Source organism: Aristolochia californica, unplaced genomic scaffold, assembly GCF_029961685.1.
Source record: "Aristolochia californica isolate CCGP_79_NKW_82.1479 unplaced genomic scaffold, dmAriCali1.0.hap1 SCAF_16, whole genome shotgun sequence".
In the NCBI taxonomy this organism is placed as follows: Eukaryota; Viridiplantae; Streptophyta; class Magnoliopsida; order Piperales; family Aristolochiaceae; genus Aristolochia; species Aristolochia californica.
The window spans coordinates 228,142-249,897 of record NW_027181837.1 but is presented as its reverse complement, the minus strand read 5'-3'; the positions used below and the strand labels follow the sequence as shown (position 1 = coordinate 249,897).

The 21,756-nt window shown below is 36.4% G+C and overlaps 1 protein-coding gene across 2 annotated transcripts in view; it reads right to left on the bottom strand.

Annotated features, from left to right (window-relative positions):
- Positions 1-8,803: 8,803 nt before the first annotated feature.
- Positions 8,804-21,756, bottom strand: part of LOC137954022 (serine/threonine-protein kinase TOR-like) — a 96,172-nt gene continuing 83,219 nt past the window's right edge. The window contains exons 40-57 of one of the 2 annotated variants that reach the window (XM_068801604.1): positions 21,332-21,497; positions 20,945-21,159; positions 15,675-15,881; positions 14,103-14,216; positions 13,825-14,019; positions 13,665-13,745; positions 12,125-12,199; positions 11,894-11,960; positions 11,647-11,807; positions 11,244-11,417; positions 11,035-11,163; positions 10,821-10,904; positions 10,637-10,698; positions 10,419-10,491; positions 10,199-10,333; positions 9,386-9,559; positions 9,021-9,292; positions 8,804-8,903 (exon numbers count right to left, since the gene is read on the bottom strand). In XM_068801604.1, the coding sequence (XP_068657705.1) occupies positions 8,885-8,903; positions 9,021-9,292; positions 9,386-9,559; positions 10,199-10,333; positions 10,419-10,491; positions 10,637-10,698; positions 10,821-10,904; positions 11,035-11,163; positions 11,244-11,417; positions 11,647-11,807; positions 11,894-11,960; positions 12,125-12,199; positions 13,665-13,745; positions 13,825-14,019; positions 14,103-14,216; positions 15,675-15,881; positions 20,945-21,159; positions 21,332-21,497 (2,403 nt within the window). In that variant the 3' untranslated portion in view covers positions 8,804-8,884. The remainder of the gene's footprint in view (positions 8,904-9,020; positions 9,293-9,385; positions 9,560-10,198; positions 10,334-10,418; positions 10,492-10,636; positions 10,699-10,820; positions 10,905-11,034; positions 11,164-11,243; positions 11,418-11,646; positions 11,808-11,893; positions 11,961-12,124; positions 12,200-13,664; positions 13,746-13,824; positions 14,020-14,102; positions 14,217-15,674; positions 15,882-20,944; positions 21,160-21,331; positions 21,498-21,756) is intronic. The other variant, XM_068801606.1, reaches the window with a different exon arrangement.

The following is a 21,756-nucleotide window of genomic DNA, read 5'->3' as shown; positions in this document are numbered from 1 at the left end:
ATGCTACATAATTTCGGGATTTAGGGTTAGGGTTTATGGTATTTAGGGTTCAATTTCGTCTTTATAGGGTATAATTTCGGGTTTAAGGTTAGGGTTTAAGGTATTTAGGGTATGGTTCAAGGTATTTAAGTGTTTAGGGTTTATGTTTTTTTTTAAAAAATTAGGGTTCTCGGTTAGGGTTTAGAGTTTGGGGTTATAGGGTTTAAGGTTTAGGGTTTTAGGGTTTTTTTAATGGTTTGTGTTTCCATGTGTCCTACTTACTATGATGGGTAAAGGTTGTCTGATAAAGTTTTTTTCATTAGGACTATCTAAGATTTATATTATAAATAGCTAGAAGATGACAACAAAATGTTCGATCATAAGACATTTGGACCTTCGAAGAAGACAGCAAAATCCTCGACCTCTTGGTCGAGCAGGTCAATATTGGGAACAAGTTAGCCAATGGGGTTTGGAAGCGTGAAGTATATATGGACCATGTCAATAAGTTCAATGAAGACACAATCAATAAAAAAATTGTTGAGCAGCTTAAGAATCGAAAAAGATCATGGAAGAAAACTTACCAAACAGTAACGAGTTGCCTCAACACTAGTGGGTTCGGTCAGGATGCAACAACACAACGAGTTATTGCATGTCATTCTGTATGGCAAGACTACATAAAGGTCAGTAAATCATGATGTACTACAAAATATTTTGTATGTTTTCCGCATTACTAGAACTTTATTCTAAGACGTCTAAAAGGATTAGGGTTTAGGAGCATAGAGATGCTAAGAAGTATAAAAGTGAAGGTTGCCCGTTTTACTACAAATTGACTTTGGTAGTGGGAAAGTCAATAGCCATGGGGACAACAAGTATAACTCCTGTAGATCTGGGTGATGAACTCCTTTGTGAGTCAGAACATGTACCAATGGATAAGCTTGAGGATGTCGATGTAGTTAGGGATACTCCATTGTCATTCTTTAGCAGGAATGAGTCGGCAACTAAGCAGTCTCGAAGAAGTAACCCGTCACCTTCAACTCGTCGTAGAAAGATAACCGAAATGTCCACTGATGACAATGGTAGATTCATTTATGCAATGAAGGAAATCGCTCAGGCATTTAGGGATATCATCAAGCCTAAAGAGGGTAATGTCGAAAGTGATTGGATTGAAGTCCTCATGGAAATCCCGGACCTACTGATAGAGTTGAAGTTTCATGCTCCTATATGGTTGGATACACCAAGTAAGAAGTCCATGTTTACGAAGCTGACAATGGAAGAGCGGCTCCAGTGGCTTAAATTTGGTGCAACAGAAATGTAGTAATGAGTTTTAAGTACACTATCTACTTTGGGACGAGTGTTTTGTATCTTAATGATGATTTTTGAATTATGACATTGTAGGACTTATCATTGATAGATTATGAATATCATTATGGTTAAGATTTATATTTTATATGATTGTTGTGTTGTTATTGTGTGGATGAATATGGTGGATGAGTATGGATGTGGACAAGTGAATGGATATGGTTGTGATTGAAGGTAGGATGTGTGAATGAAGGTAGGAATGTGGGAATGTGGATAAATATGGTTGTGTAGAGGTGTGATCGAAAATAGGTTATGATTGAAGATAGATGTGTGTTTGTGTTTATGACTTGTATGCGATTGAATTTGCAGATTTCCATGGATATTATGACAGACGAAGAAAAGATTGCAACTATGTTTGCATTCACATGTATTTTGTTCGCCATGGGAAAATATTATCTCTACCATTGCGAAAGACATGTACCATGTTCTTGTGGGATTGATTGTTTGTTATATTTGCAAAATGCACTAGACAAATCACTTTACAGGATGAATCATAATGTATTTTGAAAATTGGCAGAGATATTTAATAATAGATGATTTTTATTAGCCACAAAAACCATCTCAGTGGAAGAACAACTTGCATATTTTCTCCTAACTGTCCATCAACAACAATTCTTTAGAGTCACAACAGAGATGTTTGATAGATCAAACTGGACCATAAGTAGGTATTTCAATAAGGTGTTGGATATTATTCTCAAACTTTACTTTGATTACATTAAAAGGCCTTTAGAACTCAATCACTCGAAGATTTTAAACAAGCCAATGTTTTATTTGTACTTTTAGGTAACATCACTTGCCCTCTAATAAATAATTTTAGATTAATAGACAAAGTTAGTCAATATTAATTGAAATGGTATAATTAGGATTGTATTTGGGTTATTTATGGAACTCATATCAAAGTGAACATCCCACTTGAAGAACAACGAAGGTTCTGTAACAGAAAAGGCTATCTCTAACAAAGTGTGATGGCAACATGTACATTTGACATGCAATTAATTTATGTACTTGTTGGATGGGAGGGATCAATAGCTGATTCCTGTGTACTGAAGGACGCATTGACTCGTTGAGATAAACTCTTTGTACCTGAAGGCTAATAATATAATTTTATGTAGTATTTTTTTATCTATTTTATCTTCAATTATTTTAAGTGGAATATAATTTCTATTGTAGGTAAATTTTATCTAGTCGATTTGGTTATGCAAATCTTCCTGGATTTTTGGCTTCATATCGAAAAATTCTTTATTATCTACAAAAATTTGGAGATAATATTTCTAGAAATGATAAAGAATTATTCAACCGAAGGCCCTCATCTTTGAGAAATACGATTGAGCAAACTTTTGATGCTTTAAAAGTTCGATTTTCAAATGTTGAAAGGTATTCCTCCGTTTTCTTATAAGATCCAGAAAAAAATTGTAATTGTTTATTGCATATTACATAATTATATACGTAGAGAGTATTACAATGATACATTTAAATCGGAAGATGATGATTCGGGTGACGAGCTTCGTGGAGGAAATGGTGAGGTCCAATTAGTAGGTGCAATGAATGATGCGGACAACGATGATAGTGATGGTCTTGTGGATGAGGGTAGCCAATCAACAAATATTTGAAAACAATGTGCATTAGAATCCATAAGAGCTGCATAATATCAAGATGCCATAGCGACTCGCATGTGGAATGATAAATAATGGTTGTATCTTATTGCTTTTGAACATGTGTCGTTCATATGTATTAAATTAGTAACTTGATGATTTTAATATTAAAGGCACAAACTCGTTGTTGAATAATCTATCTTAAGTTATGAATAAAATAGTATATTTATTTATTTATTATATTCATTAATTTTTATTACTGTATTAAACTAGATATTTAAGTCTACTAATTAAAATATAGTTAAAGTATGCATTTGATCAATTATTTTTCAATAATAATCCCATTTTTATAAATAATTAAACTAATCATTTTTAATTTTATGGAAATATATTATTAATTAATACTACGTAAAAAATCCATCTTGTGTTACTAATAAAATAATATTTTTATTTATTCATTATATTTATTTTTTAATTACTGTATTATATTAGTGATTTAATAGTGGTAATTAAAATATTGTTAAATCAAATATTTGATCAATTATTTTGGTTTAATTAACATATTTTTATAATATATAGTTATATATATATAGTGTGTTAAGGTAAGCATTTGATCAATTTTTTTTGTTTAATCATTCTTTTTTATATTAAAGTATATCATATGTTATTAATAAATTAATAACTTAATTTATTATATTCGTTTATGTTATTTTTAAATTTATTTATTAATTTTTTATAATTAATCATGTGCACAGTTAATTGACTCATGTAATTACTGTATTAATGTATAATAAATTGCAATCATTAAATAATATAATATATAATTTATTTAATTAATATATTAATATATTTTAATTATACATTAAATTACTTATTAGTGTAATAATCATGTTTGTTTTACCTAATTTGGTGTTTAGGTATTCTGTTTTATTTAAATATATTATTACAAGTTACTCGTTCTCTTGTTTTTGTTATATTTATCATTTTGGGGCACTAATACTGGAAACTATTTTTCAGTGCACATGAACTCATCCACACTAAGGGGGGGTTAGTCAACTTGAAGGACAAGATGATCTTCAACCGCATAATGCCCTTCAACACTTAAAGTCGTTAGTGGAGCGCAGATGAAGCTTCATCTCGATGATGGGGATGAAGGGTCCTTCATCTCCACGGTTTAATTTCCTTCATCTTGAAGAAGACCTTGTTTGATCTTCTTTGAGTTGAAGGACACGCAACGCAAGCTTTTTACCCTCTCTCTCCTTGCACCCCTCCCCCCCCTCCCCCCCTACGCATCGTCATTTCTTGTTTTTTCTTCTTCTCTCCCGCACTCCCTCTCTCGTCTCCATGTGCCCCCGACGTCTCTGCTGCCATAAAATTGATCGGATTTTCGTCTTTGGCCACCGTCTCAGCTCCCTCTCGTCTCTGGTCTCATCTCTTGGTCTTCTCTCGGCCTCGCCCTCTCTCTTGCACCCCCTCTATTGTCTCCGTGACTTCCTCTCTTCTCTCAGACTCGTTCTCTCTCGCTTATCTCTCTCTTGTCCCTCCCGACCTCCCTTTCTTCTCTGTCTTCTCGCTCTCTTCTCCCTTTCGGCCTCCCACTCCCTTCTCTCTCTGGCTATTCTCCTTTTCCCCGAAAATACCTTCCGATTTCGTTCGATTTCACCATTTCCATTTCGATTTTCTTCGATTTTGGACATTTGGGCATCGATTAGGCATCGATTTCACCCTTCGGCTTCGGTTTTCCCCAAATTTCAAACGGTATGCCTAAACCCTAATTTTTTCATTAAATTAGTGTTTTATTTGATTTAAATTTATTTTCAGTGCCTAATTGGAGGTCATTTGTGCATTATTGTGGGATTTAGGGTTACAGTTTATAGTCTAAATTCTTGATTCATGTATGGATTATTTTTAGGGTTTGCTGCTGGTATTTAAGGGTCCTGTAATTAGGGTTTAGAGTTTATGGTTAAGGATTTAGGGTATTTTAGGGATTAGGGTTTTTAATGTTAAGGGGGTTTAGGGTTTTTAAGGTTTTGGGGGTTCTGTGTTTTTAAGCTCTAGGGTTTTTTGGGTTTAGGGTTTGGAATTAGGGTGTAGGGTTTAGGGTTTAGGGCTTTTAAGGTATTAAGTTCTGGAATTAGTGTTTAGGGTTTAGAGTTTAGAGGTGATAGGGTTTTGGGTTTTAGGTTCTAGGTTTTTTTTTATGGTTTGTGTTTCCGTGACGGGTAAAGGTTTTCCGATAAAGTTTTTTTCTTGAGGACCGTCTCGGATTTAGATTATACATGGCTGCAAGAAGGCAACCAAGTGGTCGACCATATGACATTTGGACCTTCGAAGACAATAGAAAAATGCTCGATCTCTTGGTCGAACAGGTTAATTTCGGGAACAAGTTGCCTAACGGGATATGGAAGCATGAGGTATATATTGTTTAGGGTTTAGGGTTTTGGGTTTATGGTTTAGGGTTTAGAGTTTCACTTTAGGGTTTGATGGTTATGGTTTACGTTTTATTAGGGGTTTTTAGTCCAATTCAAGCAAGGTTGAGTCGCCTACACGGGTGTCCATTAGCCAACGAAACCCGACCCCCATCACTGACGAGGTACAGTTCATAGTGATTGCGAAGTTATATGGGGCTCTACCAAGGGTCTTTGATGAATTTGGACTTGATGTGTGTGTGTTCTCATTGTTTAGCGCATATGCAGTAGTGAAAATAATATAATTAATTTTGAAATGTGTGAGAATGTTGTTGAGAATTTTTGAAGTGCTATAGAATGTTTTTGCCATGTGGTGAGGAGATTCGGGTATTATACATATCCACCACATGGTATTTTTTTTTATGGTTTGTGTTTCCGTGACGAGAAAAGGTTGTCTGATAAAGTTTTTTTCCGTGAGGATCGTCTCGGATTTAGTTTATACATGGCTGCAAGAAGACGACCAAGTGGTCGAACATATGATATTTGGACATTCGATGATGATAGCAAAATGCTCGCTCTCTTGGTCGAACAAGTCAATCTAGGGAACAAGTTGCCTAATGGGGTGTGGAAGCATGAGGTATACATTGACTGTGTAAATAAGTTCAATGAAGACGCAGTCATGAAAAAACTGTTGAGCAAGTGAATAATCGAACAAGAGCATGGAAGAAAACATACCAAACAATAACGAGTTGTATCAACACTAGAGGGTTTGGTTGGGATGCAACCACACAACGAGTTATTGCATATAATTCTGTATGGCTTGACTACATAAAGGTCAGTAAATCATGATGTACTATAAAATATTTTTTATGTTTTTCGCGTTAGTATAACTCTATTCCAAGACCTCTAAATGAAGTTATATTCTTGTAGGAGCATAAAGATGCTAAGACGTACAGACGTGAAGGCTGCCCCCTGTACGACAAATTAGCTTTGGTAGTGGGAAACACAATAGCGGAGGTTCAGGAGGTGCAACCTTTGTAGATCAGGACGATGAGGTGATCCGTGAATCGGAACATGTCCTGATGGATGAACCAGAGGATGTTGATATAGTTAGGGATACTCCATCACCATTATTAAGCATGGATGAGTCTCTAGGTAATCAATCTGAAAGAAGTAAGTGGTCATCTTCAAGTCGTCGTAGAAAGAGAACCGAAATGCCCGATGATGTCACTAGAAGATTCTTTGATGCAATGGATCGAATTACTAAGACATTTGAGAATTTCATGATGAAAGACGCTATTGAAAGAGATTGGGTCAAAGCCCTTAGGGAAATTTGAAGTTGAAGTTTATGTAGATGATTTAAATGAATTTGAAGTTCAAGTTCATGGTTGACACTACTGTTGACTAACAAAAAGAGCGCGAGACAAAAAAAAAAATTTGACGCGTCCCGAACGATGGGTTCATGTGGATGATTCGCAATTTTAGGTTGAATCATTATTCCACGATTTTAGCCTGAGACAATTACTTGTGTTTTTCAGATGACGCTGGTGCTGGTGCACCACTAATAGCCTAATTGAATGAACTACATAATACATGTGAACTTCATTGTTGACTAATCTCCCCTAAGTTAGGAAAAATTTAACCAACGTCATTTATTCATTATATTTATTTTTTAATTACTGTATTATATTAGTGATTTAATAGTGGTAATTAAAATATTATCAAATCAAACATTTGATCAATTATTTTGGTTTCCTATTTTTGTTTTGGTTTAATAAAACCTATTTTTCGGCCATTAACCCCTCCTAAGTTGATGATTTTAATATTAAAGGCACAAACTCGTTGTTATATTCCAAGTCATAAACATTTGCTTTTATGCTGTAAATTGTGGACTATTACGAGTAACTCGATTCATTTTCAAGCATGTTTTAAAAGTTTTAATTATATATATATATATATATATATATTAATAATCTATCCTAGGTTAATAATAAAATAAAATATATATATTTATTATATTCATTAATTTTATTAATATATTAAATTAAAATTTTAAGACTGGTAATTAAAATATTTTTAAAGAAAGCATTTGATCAATTATTTTGGTTTAATTATCCCATTTTTATGATTAAATAAACTAATCATTTTAATTTTGTAAAAATAAATTATTAATTAATACTATGTAAAAAATCCATTTTCTGTTATTTTTTACTCTATTTATTTATTTTTTATTATTTTTATAGTCGTAACTAATTATTATATTATTTTATAATAAACCATAATCATTAATTAATATAATATAATAATTTATTATTAACATTTTAATATATTTTAATACTACATTAAATCACTTATTAGTGTAATAACCATGTTTATTTTGGTTAATTATTTGTTTAGGTATATGTTCTATTTAAGTATATTATAAAAAATTACTCGTTCTTATATTTTTCATTTTGGGGCATTAACACCCAACTTGATGTTGAAGTTGAATTAAATCATTGCCTTACACAAGCTTGATTTTAATAAAAAAAGCACGAAATTTTGAAGAAATTGGGTTTTTAAAAGAAATGGAGTTTAAGAAGACAGACAACAAAGCCTTCTATTTTTAGTCAAAACTTGTATCTTCTTACAAATCTAACTTGTAGTCCCCCGCATAAACCTATTAAACAGCCAACCATTAAATCTAACTACACCTCAAGTTCTATTATGGTGCATAACTTCTCTTCTCACACAGCTCTCTAATTCGAATGACATTGCAAAAAGATATCTGATGACAGCCGGTATGTCTTTTGCATTTCCCCATCATTTGGATATGTCATGCTTGGCATAGATTTAATAGAAGATTCAAAGTGTGGCAGATGCCGTCCTAATGCTCATATCACTCGTATAAGGCTTCCGATCAGAAAATAGCTAATAAACTCTTCGGATAGTTCTACTTCAACAACGACAGGAAACTAAGCTTATTTCTCTGCGCAGTTTTGTAGGGTTGTCAATGGGTTCAGATATTATCTGGATTCGATTCGATTCGAGTATTATTATATGAAATAGAATTCCGGCGGAACTCAAACAGATGACTCATATGATCTGAAACGATTTAGGTGTAGAATTAGAATCATGTGACTCGGATCTGGTAAATATCGGATCCGAACCTCAATTGTTGATTTACTTCCAACGGTGGTGGTTCTTTTAACATTTTTACCTTAATCGTTTTCTATTCTGCTACTCATAACCCTATTTTTACTCCTAAAAATTTCTGGTGTCAGCTGGTGTCAGCTGTCTATGAATCTTGTCTTTTCTGCTCTATGTCTCTGGCTTCTGATTTCTACACAACATAGGCTCTGCTCTCTTTCTCTGCCTCACATCTCTCGCTTCTTTCCTGCAGCTTAGCCTCTCTGTTTCCCGGGGAAAAGAAAACCTTTATATTAATTTGATACTAGTGTCCATAATTAGAAGAACAAAGCACGATAGAGAATACAACAAATTTACCGGAAACACTACATTCTTTACATGTGTATTATGTACAAATAAATACGGGTTCAATTATGCTCACCAGAAAGGGCACCACCTGAAACAATTCAAAACTGGCATGAATACCTATGAATTCAATTACAGTGCCTTGTAAAATAAATAACATCAAAACCCTACGAAGGGAAATAATAGCAAGAAAGCAACATATACATACCCAACGTAATTTTGACACAAGTTTTCATGTGACGTTGCCTGCATAATCAACTTCTGGACTTGAAGTTTAACAGATAAACCGTGATCAACTTCTCGTGTGTCACTGGAGATTAATGTACCATGGTCTACAGCATGTTGAATGGAGCTTGTTGGTGAAGATATAGAAGACCCAAGAGAGAAGTCCCTCCCAGTTAATTTATTGCTCATGCGAGCCATAACAACAACAGCACGGTCATTTAGAACTTCATTAGCATCACCAACCTGATTGACAACCTAGAAAATTAAATAGATATTTATGATTTTCCTTTTTTATCAAGCATTCTTTAGAACCAAAAAAGAATAAAAAATTTAAATCTGATAATTCACCTGGAGTAATTCCCTTTCCCGAGCACCACGCAAAGGATGAGGAAAATCTCTAGCAGGTGCAGATTCTTCACTATTTACAACCGGTTGGGCATGAGCATTTCCATAGTTAGTCATTTGGGGAACTTCATTGAAATTGAATAACCGCCAGTTTATTAGGGGATCATGTACAAAAGCCTAAAAGCACAGATTCCAACTGTTAGCTCCTCTACTTAAGGAAAACAAGAGGCAGAATTGCCTGCCTAGAAGCTGTAGATTAGGAGTGCATTTTCAGAAACATCTGCCTGTAGCACGACTTACAGGCAACAGGCAACAGGCAACTTCTGGAGTGAGCAGAACCTTATTTTGTCATCCATCTTCTTGGTAATAGGGGTGCACTTCTTAATTTATTAAAATTACTGGACTAACGGCCAACCTAGAATGGTGGATGAACCCAGTTCAAGCGGTTTAAACTAGTGATTGAACTGGGGTATCATCATAGATATGATTCAAACATTTTAAAAAGTAAAAAATGAAAAGTAAGTTCAAGGGAAGGGGCACACAAGTACCATGCTGAACTGCAGAAGTTCTACAAGCAGTAGGGAGGGCAGTGGCTCCTCCACATGTAGAGAGAAAGAGGGAAGGGGAGCTCAAGTTTTACAAGTGAATCCATCACTAGGGAGCTGGTCCATATTTATGGGAACTGTAATGCAACTGATCGACTCAGGTTGTATAATATAAGTCTAGGGTCTGGTTGTCAGACTAGGCCCATACTTGGAAGTCAAGGATTGCATACTCACAGTGAGCACAAAAAAAATATAACAACAACTTCTATACCTCCATCATAGCCATGACACTATCCTTATTTGTTCGAAGGACCTGCACCACATTTTCACAAGTTGATCGGAAGTTGCCTTCAATGCCACTAACTTCCATTGCCTTCACAAGCATCCTAGTCAAGCGAAAAGGAACCTGTAATTGATGCCAATGTAATCAGATGAGCCAACTGAAGAAAACGTAAACCAAAAGAAAAAACATTTTGAAGTCGAGTTCAGGCCTTCTCAGGGAACTTTTCCCGGTTCATTGAAGCTTCAAAACAATCTCCAAAATCAATGTGCAAGATCTTTCCGCTGGAGGCACATAGAGGAAAAATAATAATAATATCAATGACATCAGCTGCTGATTTTCTCAACAATATACTGAAGACAAGAACAACCTGCAACCATTCCTTTAAATTAAAAAAAGAAAAAGAAAAAGAGCAAGAGAAAGAGAGACCTGTAGCGATGCAACATAAGATTGCTAGGATGTCGATCACCTAAACCAAGAAGGTAACCCACCTGAGACAAATTTTCCAGTTAATGTCAGAGTGACAGGAAGTACTGGCTTGAAGTAGACAAGAAGAAGTGAGAACCTCAAATCTACAAAGAAAGAAATAAAAAATAATTAAAAGAAAACATACCATACTCATCACAGCTAAGCTTCTTGTATAATTTGTACGACGATCTAGCCAAACCTCAGAGGTTCGACTCTTCAGCCACAGGACCTATCAACAGCAATAATTGTCCAGCGGAGAGCATAGATGATATAAAATAGCTTGTGCATTGACAGAAAAGAGTCTCTAGGAGTTCTCCTGATTGTCACTATTCAATAATAGATATTAGAACAGTATTTACCCTGGCCAAGTCGTTTCCTTCAGTATTTTGAAGAGCATGCTCAAACACCTCCACTTTAGCTATGAGAGGCAAGTGGTCATAGTCTGGAGCAAACGCTAGCATAAGCCTGTGCTCTTGGTTCAAGAAAATCTGCCATGGTGAAACGGTCAGAAATATTAGTGAGTTCACTATTCAAGTTGAAAATATACCAAGCTATTAAATGAACAAACCTTTCTAGCTTCCCGATATTCTCGTATCAAATGGTGCAGTGTGTCGCAATTAGGAACCCACCCTATCAATCCACTGTTTGATGATAAGGGTATTACAGCATAACGTTGAATGGAAAGATCCTTTTCAGCTGTATTCCTTGAGTTCTCCAACAAAGTATTTACCAATCCAAAGAGCTAAATAATATAAATCCATAGAAACTTCAGCTTAAGTTACTAAAAACATGTGAGAACTTTTTTATAAATTAAGCCTCATCTTCGCTTTGATAAAAAACAACTCACTAAAAAAATTGAAGCCTCATTTTTCCACTCCATTCAATGGTTCAAAGAATATCTTCCACACGGGAAATTCACACAAATAACTGGACAAACGGAAGATTTAAAGGAAAAGGAAATAATACTAGACCTGCATGACACGCTCATCCTGTCGCAAATCTTCATGGCCCTTCAGCAAGAAGGCATAATCTTCTCCATTACTTCCATAAATTGTCAACTTACGAGGCCTTTGTTTAGATGTTATTACCACAAGTTGTGGTGCAAATGAAGCTATTGTCACAACAGGTGATCCTGCTTAATGAATGATATAACATATAAATGACAGACCTTCAAAAAGGAAAAAAAGAAAAAGAAAAAAGATATTGCAGGCACATTACCAACACGGTATGTTCCAGGCACAGCAAGCTCTAAATTTCGACAACTAAGTAACTCTGGGGAAACAAACTGCATTTTACAGATGATGAGAAATCTAACCATTAACAATCTCATTTATACATTTTCTTTTGGAAATGGCTCATTCATACAATTTTTTTTTTTTTTTTTTTAGTAAAAAGTGTGAATGTTCATTCATACAATTCATACACAAAAAATGTAAATATGATTGTTACCTGCAAATCAAGGGTGGTGAGACTTGGAAGTTGCTTATCTATGCGTCTGAATACATGATAATAAAGATCCCAAGCCTGAAAGAAAACGTATTTGATCATTTGAATGAATAGAAATAACAGAAGACCTTATCTGCAGATCAGGTAGCGGACTGAGTGGTGGGTCATATATCTACTTGGCTTCTGACTAAGAAAGCCTTCTCTTCTTTTTTGGGCACCCCTATCCGTGAAACCTGGAGAAATTTGGTTATGATGCATTATGGGACAAAGATCCCGGTTTTGCAAGAATGGACTCCTCCAGAACCTGGTTACCTTAAGTTAAACTTTGACGGCTCGTCTCTTGGTAATCCAGGGATTTCGGGTTTCGGAGGGGTTATTTCACACCATTCTGGCAATCAGCTTTTCTCTTATGCCGGCCCTCTAGGCATATCCAACTCTACGTCTGCAGAGCTACATGACCTCCTCTTCGGTCTCCGCATCTTCAGAGACAATTGCAGCAGTCCTCTTCATATCGAAGGAGACTCAAAAGTGGTTATTGGATGGTGTGAGAATGCTTCCCCTCCCCTGTGGCGGCATTGGGATACCTTTCGAGAAATTTTAGAAATTACCTCAATTGTTTTTTGTATTTGGACTCACATTCTGAGATCCGCTAATTCGGCAACAGAAGTGCTTGCTAGGCAGGGAGCTAACCTAAAATCACTAGTTGTAAGGGACTTGCTCCTCTAAAGTTTTTAATTTTCTCTCGTTTTATTAATACACTTTTTCGAAAATAAATAAATAATAATAACAGAAGACCTTAAATATTTATCCAGTAAAAAATAACTGACTATTTTCTGTTCAAGTGATTTTGTGTTGGTCTGTTTTGCACAAATAAGCTCAGATCAAAACAGTGGGCACAACGGTACAACCAAAAGATGTAAAAAAAAAGGCTTGATTGATCCAAATTTTTTTCCTGCTTCTTTCACCCAAGGATGATTAGCCCAAGGGGAATAGAATTCCCAACTTTTAATAGATGATCTTGAAACACCAAATTTTTCTAAATCATCAGTTAGATAAATAGCTGATGCATCAAATCCTGTAATATATGAATAATCACATCATAAATATGCCTAAGACAAAAAGTATCCCGAAAGCTAAGATATGACAACATATGAGTTTCCTGCACTTTGACAGGACCTGAAAAGTGCTGGTCATAAAGGTCTATAACAGATGTTGAAAGGGCAGCTCTACGAAAGTATCTTAATCTCCTATTACTGAGTTTTAATTGAAAAGGCAGTTCTAGGATGTTATCGATAAGGGGCAGAGGAAGGATGCCTCAACTTGTTTCAAATTTATATTAACAAAATTTGAAAGCTCTTTCTCAAAACAAATTTTGCACCAAACTAAAATTGTGTCTTCCTTCTTCAATGTTTTCTTAAACTTTTGCTAGATTTATTCCAACCCAGCTCTAGCTTCTAGATCACATTGCAAAGACTGCAGTCAACAACTACATTCATTTTTATCTAAAAAAAACAACTACATTCATCTAAAGGGTATTGAGTACCTGTGTAAGTTCAGCATCTTTACCAGTTTTACGGTACTTCAAGCAGCATTCATGAGCCTCCAACAACTCATGACCATAAGCCTAAACCCAAAGACACATATTTAGAAAATTGAATCAGTGAAATGCTCAAATTTTATGTGAACCAGCTACCATGAGAAACCTGAATAAAAGCAGTTTCCTTTATTGTTTTTTCCCCTTCCTCCTCAAGTTTTGCATGTAACGGCTCCAAAACAGCAAGCATCCCTTCAATATTATGTTCACCAAAGTACAATCGACTAGCTTCTTCTAGAGCTTCATGCCACAGTTCATGCCAGAGAATAGCTACCCGGATCAACTCCTTCGACACAAGTTGTGCCTGTAAATTTTAAACAGTTGCCATGCTCATCTTGAACAGCATAACTCAACTTGAGAGTTTCACATTAGAAAGACAAGAAATACCTGGTCCACTAGTACACCACTATGCTGCTGAACTTTATCAACAACCTCCTGTGCTGCTGCCCTGCGCAATGAGCTTATGGATTTGCATGCAACTAGTAGAGGATACATAAGGGCCTACAAGAGACCGGAACACATTTGCTAAGCATGTATAAATAAATAACAAAATAGGGAGAAAATACTAATAGTAAACAGTACATTGACCAGCTCAAAAGCACTGGAAGCTCCTGGGATATGATAATGAAATCACTAAAAAAAAAATAAAAAAAATAGAAACTTCTGCAGCCAATGCTTAGTCACAACACCATGACCCTACCCACTAATCATTGGTTGCTCACCAGTTCCAACAGTCTTACAGGACTTTAAGCACGCCTATAGCCATGACAAAGACATTCAAAGGATCATGAGGAATCTATACCAGAGCCCCAATTCGGATCAGCAATACCACTCACACAATTCTTTTCTCCCTATCAAGAAAAGATAACCAAAGGATAACCAGATTATTAATGTAATTTTAATTGGATACCATCACTTCCCTAGTGCTGGACAAAAGGGATTCCTATGCACTTATAGAAAAGTGAAATCAACTTTCTTTCAGTAGGGCTTAGAAAATTATGATCACAAATTTGTGGCAGACTGTGATATGTGCTAGTGCATATGAAACAACATCTCCACTGAGCTATTTCAGCCATTTCTATTCTGGATCAGGTTTGGGAAGACTCTTGAAGGATTTACCAAATTATAATGCCAAGACAGTACACCTTCTAATTTGGGTAGGAGGGGGATGATTCACATCTCTGGGTTCATCACATGCTCCATGAAAGACTGTCACTTTCACTGCTGAATCTCCATTGCCACTTAGAGAGAAATGGCTTATTGAGAGATCAGTGTCTTCTTACACCCAAACCACCACTTTTGTTGGGGAGGCTCACCTCCCAATTCACAAGGTGATATTCAAACTTGTCAGTTGCTCCTTTCGACAAGTTTAGACGTCTTTTGCTGTAGAACATACAACAATTTTCTATTAAATGTACTTCCCAACACCCAGAAAACTCATTCGAAAAAAGCTTCAGGAACTTGGTTTTTAAGATTGTCCAAAATAATTATGAAAAAGCCACTCTACAGATAGTGCAGCTCGATTTAGAAAAAAACTGCAATTGCTGCCAAGAAGTTAGGTCACGCAGCACGGTGGCATGAAAGAATCTGATTGCAATATATCAAGAGATGTGCACCCAATATCCCCAGACTTTTAAACGAGAAAGGGACAGCTCCTAGGGTGTCCTAATAATGAAGGGGGTATCTGATCTATAATTTGTTAGAGAGGTATCAAAATCAAGGTTTACAATTAGTAAACCAATTTTCAGTCAAAAAAGATTGGCAATGAAACAGAAGGAAATGGCTAAGTACAACAAAAAAAGAAAACTCAAAAACCTTAAAGTAAATTAGAAGAAGAAAAAGAAAACAACATCAAAATTTAGACAACATAAACTGAGTTGCACATACAGAATCTAAAAAACCATTGCAATGTGTTGAGGCAAATTAAATTAGAAGGACAAAGCATCCTTCGAAGCCCACCTGTGGATGGCCCCTTCCAATGCGCACCAAAAGTGACTGTATTAATTCCCTCACAGCATGGTTGTTGGAGTGTATCCTTGCAATAATTTGAGGCAATACGACCAGCCAAGTGTCAATATTGACATGTGAAAAGCCTTTTTGCAGTGCCATTTGAACTTCAGATGTCACTCCATGGTTGAACCACAATGTAAGAAGACGAAGAATATCCTGCAAAACCAACATTCATTGCTTTAACAATCAATAAGAAAAGCAGTCATTATAAGCGACCATTCATACGGGCCCCGGACATACTGCATGATTCAAATATCACATTGGAGTTCTATTGGCAACAACTCTACACAGCAAATTGTAATAAAGTTGATGGCCAAGGCTGGAATATGGATAACTCGACCTCTACGTAACTCTAGGAAATTTCTAGTTTTCAAGTTTCAAGGGAAGAACTTAAATTTTCAGGTGCTATTTGAAACTAGCAGCGGCCAGCACAAGAGAAAAATCCACTAACAAACTATTGTCGTACAAAGATGACCATAGTGCCACTACAATCAAACAGTAATATGAAAAAGTAAAAATTACATTGGTGAGCATGTCTAATTCATCTCTATCTAATTAGAATGCCGGAACACAATACCCTATAGTAAACTTACAAAAATACCCCTGACCTTTAACAGAAGTTACAACAAATTCACCAATTCATAGACTCGAAACCCCCAAAAACTTGCCAAAATAAGTAAGATCACCATAATTGAAATGACATCCTAATTACAATTAAATGATGACTTTCTATATTGGTATCAGTTACTGGTTCTTCCCACAAATAATTGAGATGGAAACCACTAGTAATGAACTTATTAAATCTTTTACTTTCCTAAATTAACTACAAATAGAAAGACTTGTTAACCAAAGACTTTTCTAAAGAAAACTCTCCTAATTGGGATTGTAGACAACCTAGGAAACTTTTAAAAGTAGAAACATGCTAACTTTCCGTACAGAGAAAGTACTGAACAAGAGTACATACCGAAAGCAATACCTTTCCGAATATAGAAACAGCTGTATTGTTCTAGATGACTTTCTTCTTCCAAAAATTAGGCATGTACTACATTAGGGAGGCAAAGGTCAAAGACTGGACAGGGTTCTCGTGTACATTGTCGAGGTGAATGAAACTGGGTGTATTAATCACTGCTCTAATAGATGCTGGACAAATGTAATAAATCAGCACTTCAGGTCATTCTTGATACAAATGAATCCCATGGCACTACAAAAGGCAACAGTACTAGATCTATAAACAATAAATGTTGTGCTTGATACAGAGACAAGAAAATGTGACCATTCTTACTTCCTCCTCCGCACAAACTGGTCCATCCACTTCTGCATTTGCTACCTTCGCCATTCAGGTATCCCTGCTCTTAATGTGACTACTGCCGGTAAATGGGTCATCAATTCGGGGGCATCTACCCATATGATAAGTACAACATCTCATTTCTCATCATTTACTCCATCTTCTTTGACTCATGCAATAGTTTTTAATGGTTCTTCTTCTAATATTTGTGGTGAGGGGAGTTCAAGCCACTCCCTCCATGTCATTGTCAACAGTTATCATTTATCTAAGTTTCTAGTTAGTTTGTTGTTTGTTACTCAAATCACCAAGTATCTCAATGGTTCAATAACATTGATTCAAAATATCAAGACGAAGAGGATAATTGGCCAGGGCCATGAATGAGATGGTTTATATTATTTGGACGAGGGTATAAATCAGAAGTCAACAAGTCTGCCATTGCATGAACCCATTGAAAGTCAAGATGCTGATGATACTCCATAACCTCATCAAGAACATGAAGAAACCTCCAAGGAGGAGATTCCCTGAAGTAAACCATGCAATAAAACCAATGATTGAAAAGTTTGAGAGCCGTCATACCACTTGGAGGGGGCGGTTGCTTTCTAAAGTGGGTCAACTTCTTCTCAACTCGTGCATTATTGGGCTTCCGAATTACTTCCTATCTTTAAAACCATGCCCCGCTTCCGTCTGCCACCGCGATGAAGTCATTAAAAAATGCTTTGTATGGCAGCATACAGGCAACGAATTTAAGTATCATTTTGTGGGCTTGAATGAAGTTTGTAAGCCAAAATTCCTTGGACTGGTATCCGTCTCACTAGAGATACGAAACAGACTCTCCTACTTAAATGGCTCTGGAAATTCAACTCCTCATCAAATATGTGAGACCTATGGTTGCTGCTAAATTATGCTGGGAGCACTCCTGGGGGACTAATGGAGGTCAGCGCCAAAACTTGTCCCCGCTTTAGAGATCTCTCTTCCTCCTAACATTTGAGACAGTGATCTGCTATTACATTGGTGATGGATCAAAAATAAAATTCTAGGATAGCTGGTGGAGTAGGACTAGGCCACTAAAAGATTCCTATAACTCCTTGATGAACATTACCACCCATTGATCGTTCACTGTTGTTGTAGCCTGGTGTACCAATGTCAACCGGAATCTTCTTTTTCAGCGTGGTCTAATTGAAGGAGAGGCCCTTGCTGTCTGCCACCTAATTGGAGGCATAGGATCCATTAGAATCCAAAGACATGTGCAAGATAAAATGATATGGGCGTTTGATGGCAACGACAAATTCTATCTCAGCATACAGGCAAATCAAAGGGTGGATTGCTGACCTTGTTAAGCATGAGGCTGCTATTGCTTGGCATTTTCTGTTCCTTATAAAATCAAGTTCTTTCTTTGAAGCGGCTACCTCAACAAGATCCTAACAGGAGAAAATCTTCGGAGACGTGGCAATTCCAATCCAAGCATCCTTTGCCCTCTCTACACTCCGAGGTGGAAAATATCAACCATCTTCTCCTCCACACCACTTTCACTTGGTGGGTATGGTCCTCTTTGTTCAACCACATTGGCCTATAGTTTTGCCTTCCTAAAGATCTCATTGACACTAGTCAGAAAGCATTCAGGACTTAATATTCCAAAGCTTTATAAAATACTCCTCTCAGCAAGTGTCTCCCATATTCCTTGGAGTCTTTGAAAGGAAAAAAACTAATCGGCAATTTAACTACAAATTTGGTAGTGTGGAGGAGATTTCTAGTTGCATTATTGGCCAAATTTCATCCTGGTTTTGTACTAAAAAGGAGTTTGATAAATTGGAAAATTGGAAGCTACCTCATTCGGGAACCCTTCAGCTCAACTTTTTTTTTTTTTTTTTTAAAATAGTGCTGAGTTATATTAAAAGGCTCAAAAGAGCAAAATTGTAAGGAAGTGGAGCCGTCCCAAACAATGAGAGATTGTTGGGATGTTCCAAATTTAGCTAGCCTATCAACCACAAAATTGGCTAACCTAAGAATGTGATTCCAAGTACAAGAAATGGAAGATACAATATCTATAATAGAAGAAGTAATTGGCCAATACCTCCAAGGGGGAGTGGTTGAATTAGAGCACCAGCTTATGACCACTTTAGAGTCTCCCTCTATCAGCAACTTCCCTTGAAGTCTCTCTTTGAAAACCTTCCACCCAAGATGAAAAGCATTCACCTTCGCAGTGGTAGAATCTGCAATGCCCATAGGCCCAACATAGGAGAAAATAATTTCTCCACTGTGATTTCTGAAACCCCACCAGCCAGACCTAGGCAACCCAAAGCACTTCCGTCGAAATTCAGTTTAATGCAATATCTGGGGGGAGGCTCCCATTCAGCCATGATCGGAGTCCTCTGGGGGCCTGCTATGTGGGCTGGAAGACACCAATTCCATCGAAGGGAGATACCAACCTGAGGAGTAAATTCCTTCATGGTGTGGAGCCAGCTGAAAAACCATACCTACAACGCAAGAGACCGTACTATCCAGATTGTTGAACTTGGAGTTGAATCTCCGGTTACTTCTCTCAAGCCAGAGACACCAGGGGATGTGAGCAAGGCAGGCAGAGAGCAGCATGCCAATTTTGGGGAAGCGAATGGGGTTTTTTTACTCTAAATCTACTTAGTGTTTAGGCTTCTTCAGGGTCTCATTATCAATCACGATTACCTTAGTGGCCCCCTCCGTATTGAAGGCAACTCCAAAGTGGTGATTGGATGGTGCTCTTCCTCTTTTGAACCCCCATGGCGCCACTGGGGTGTATTTTATGAGATTATGATATTGTATCTTTAATTTTGTATAGCTGGTCAATGTCCCTAGATCAACCATTTCCTTTACTAACTTTTTTGCTAAGTAAAGAGCCTCCCTCCAATCTCTTGTTGTAAAGGGAGTGCTCCTTTCATTATTCCTATGTCTTGTTTGCTGGTATAAAATCACATCCTTTTCAAAAAAAAAAAAAAAAACCCATCTTTTAAGAAACAAAATCTTCTACTTCAAATCTTACTTTTAGACAACAAGACTGACACAGAGAGCATAGATACAACCACATAATGGTGGAATTTTCATCCACAAACACTCTTCACCTAAGCCACATAGAACCCACAAGGACCACTAAAGAAAGTTCGGATTTGCATTTATACCATGTTGAACTTGGACCAGTTCCTCTTATTACTAGTTGAAATTAGGAGGTGTTTTCTCAAGTAATAAATCTAGAATCTTTCTTGAACCAAATCAAATGTGAGCATGTACCCCCATAATAACTTCTAGTTTCAAACAACTAAACTGAGATATGGAGTATAAGTACGGCTACAGAATGGTTGAACTTTTTCTGCACCAGCTTATATATACTTGAAATTCATTTATAAACAAAGAAAATACAAGAGGGGAGAAAGAGGCCCACAAGCTCTAGTGAGAAAGAATCACCAACTGAGAAACATGAGGTCGTTAGACCTGATTTTGCTAGACATTCAGCAACAATTTGTTAAGGTTTTGCTCCCCTGATTTCTGTATTGTTCTCTCTCTGTTATATACACACATCATTTTCAAAAAAAAAAAAAAAAAAAAAACATTCAGCAACATGAATTGCTGATGCAGAAGACAATATTCTATGACATAAGCACTAGGATTGCTCCTCATTACGCGTTACAGGGACTCTGTTTGTCCCTCTATTAAAAAAAATTATGAATTCATAGAATCCCCTAAAAAGGAAATATATATCCAGAAAACTGAAGAAATTCATTTCCTCATAAGGGCAATAACATGGCCCAAGATTTCTTGCACGGACATTTGGCTCTTCATTTTTACTTGCTCCTGATATTTTTGGCAAAATTCAGTTTTTGAGCGGGCACCAGCATCATTAAGTACATGAACTATACAATTAACCTTCTAAATTAAAGAGAATAGCATCTAGAAATCAAGATTTCACCTGTAAACTATCATCTACACCTTTTGCAGTCGCTGCACATGCTATTGAATGAAAATATCCAGTGACTGCAGCAACAACATACTGCCCAGCAGTTGCAGGCAAACCTCGGAGGGTATAGTGAGACATCACTGCAGTATTAAACAGAGCCCACGTATGCCATGCTTTCCCCCAGTCACTTGCGTATTGAGTGGCATTTCGAAACGCCACTAATATCTCTGTAAAAAATATTGTTTACTTATAATCATACATGCATTAAATGAGAACTTAAAACAGAATGCAATATATATGTTATGCAGACAACCAGATAGATGCTCCATAATGCTAGGGGTTCAACAACCTTCGCACTTAACATGCAAATAAATCTCACAGAAAAATAGTAACTCATACCTTGTATAGACGCATCATCCAGTCCAGGAGTAAGAGCCCATTGCCATGCTCCAAGTTTTAGATATACACGAGCAAGCAATGATACACTGGAGCCGGAAACATTAGCTACCATGCTGGATGCTCCAGGAGCAATATTTGTTGAGCTTGCCAGATCTATAGCCAAATCCTGCGCAAATCAGCAATCAAGAAATTATTAAATAGATTATCAAGGAAAAAATATTCACTTGACCAAATGGATAAATAAATGTGACTTGGGCCTTTGGCTCAATGGTCACATGGAGGTTTCTAGTAATCTTGGGTTCCACCAGGAGTTACGAAAGGTGTTGGAGTGTATTAAATGTTTGAAAAATAAAAGCTAAATAAATGATTTTTGCAAAGTCTAGAAATCAAGCAATCTGGAAATAACATTTAATTTTTAAATAAAA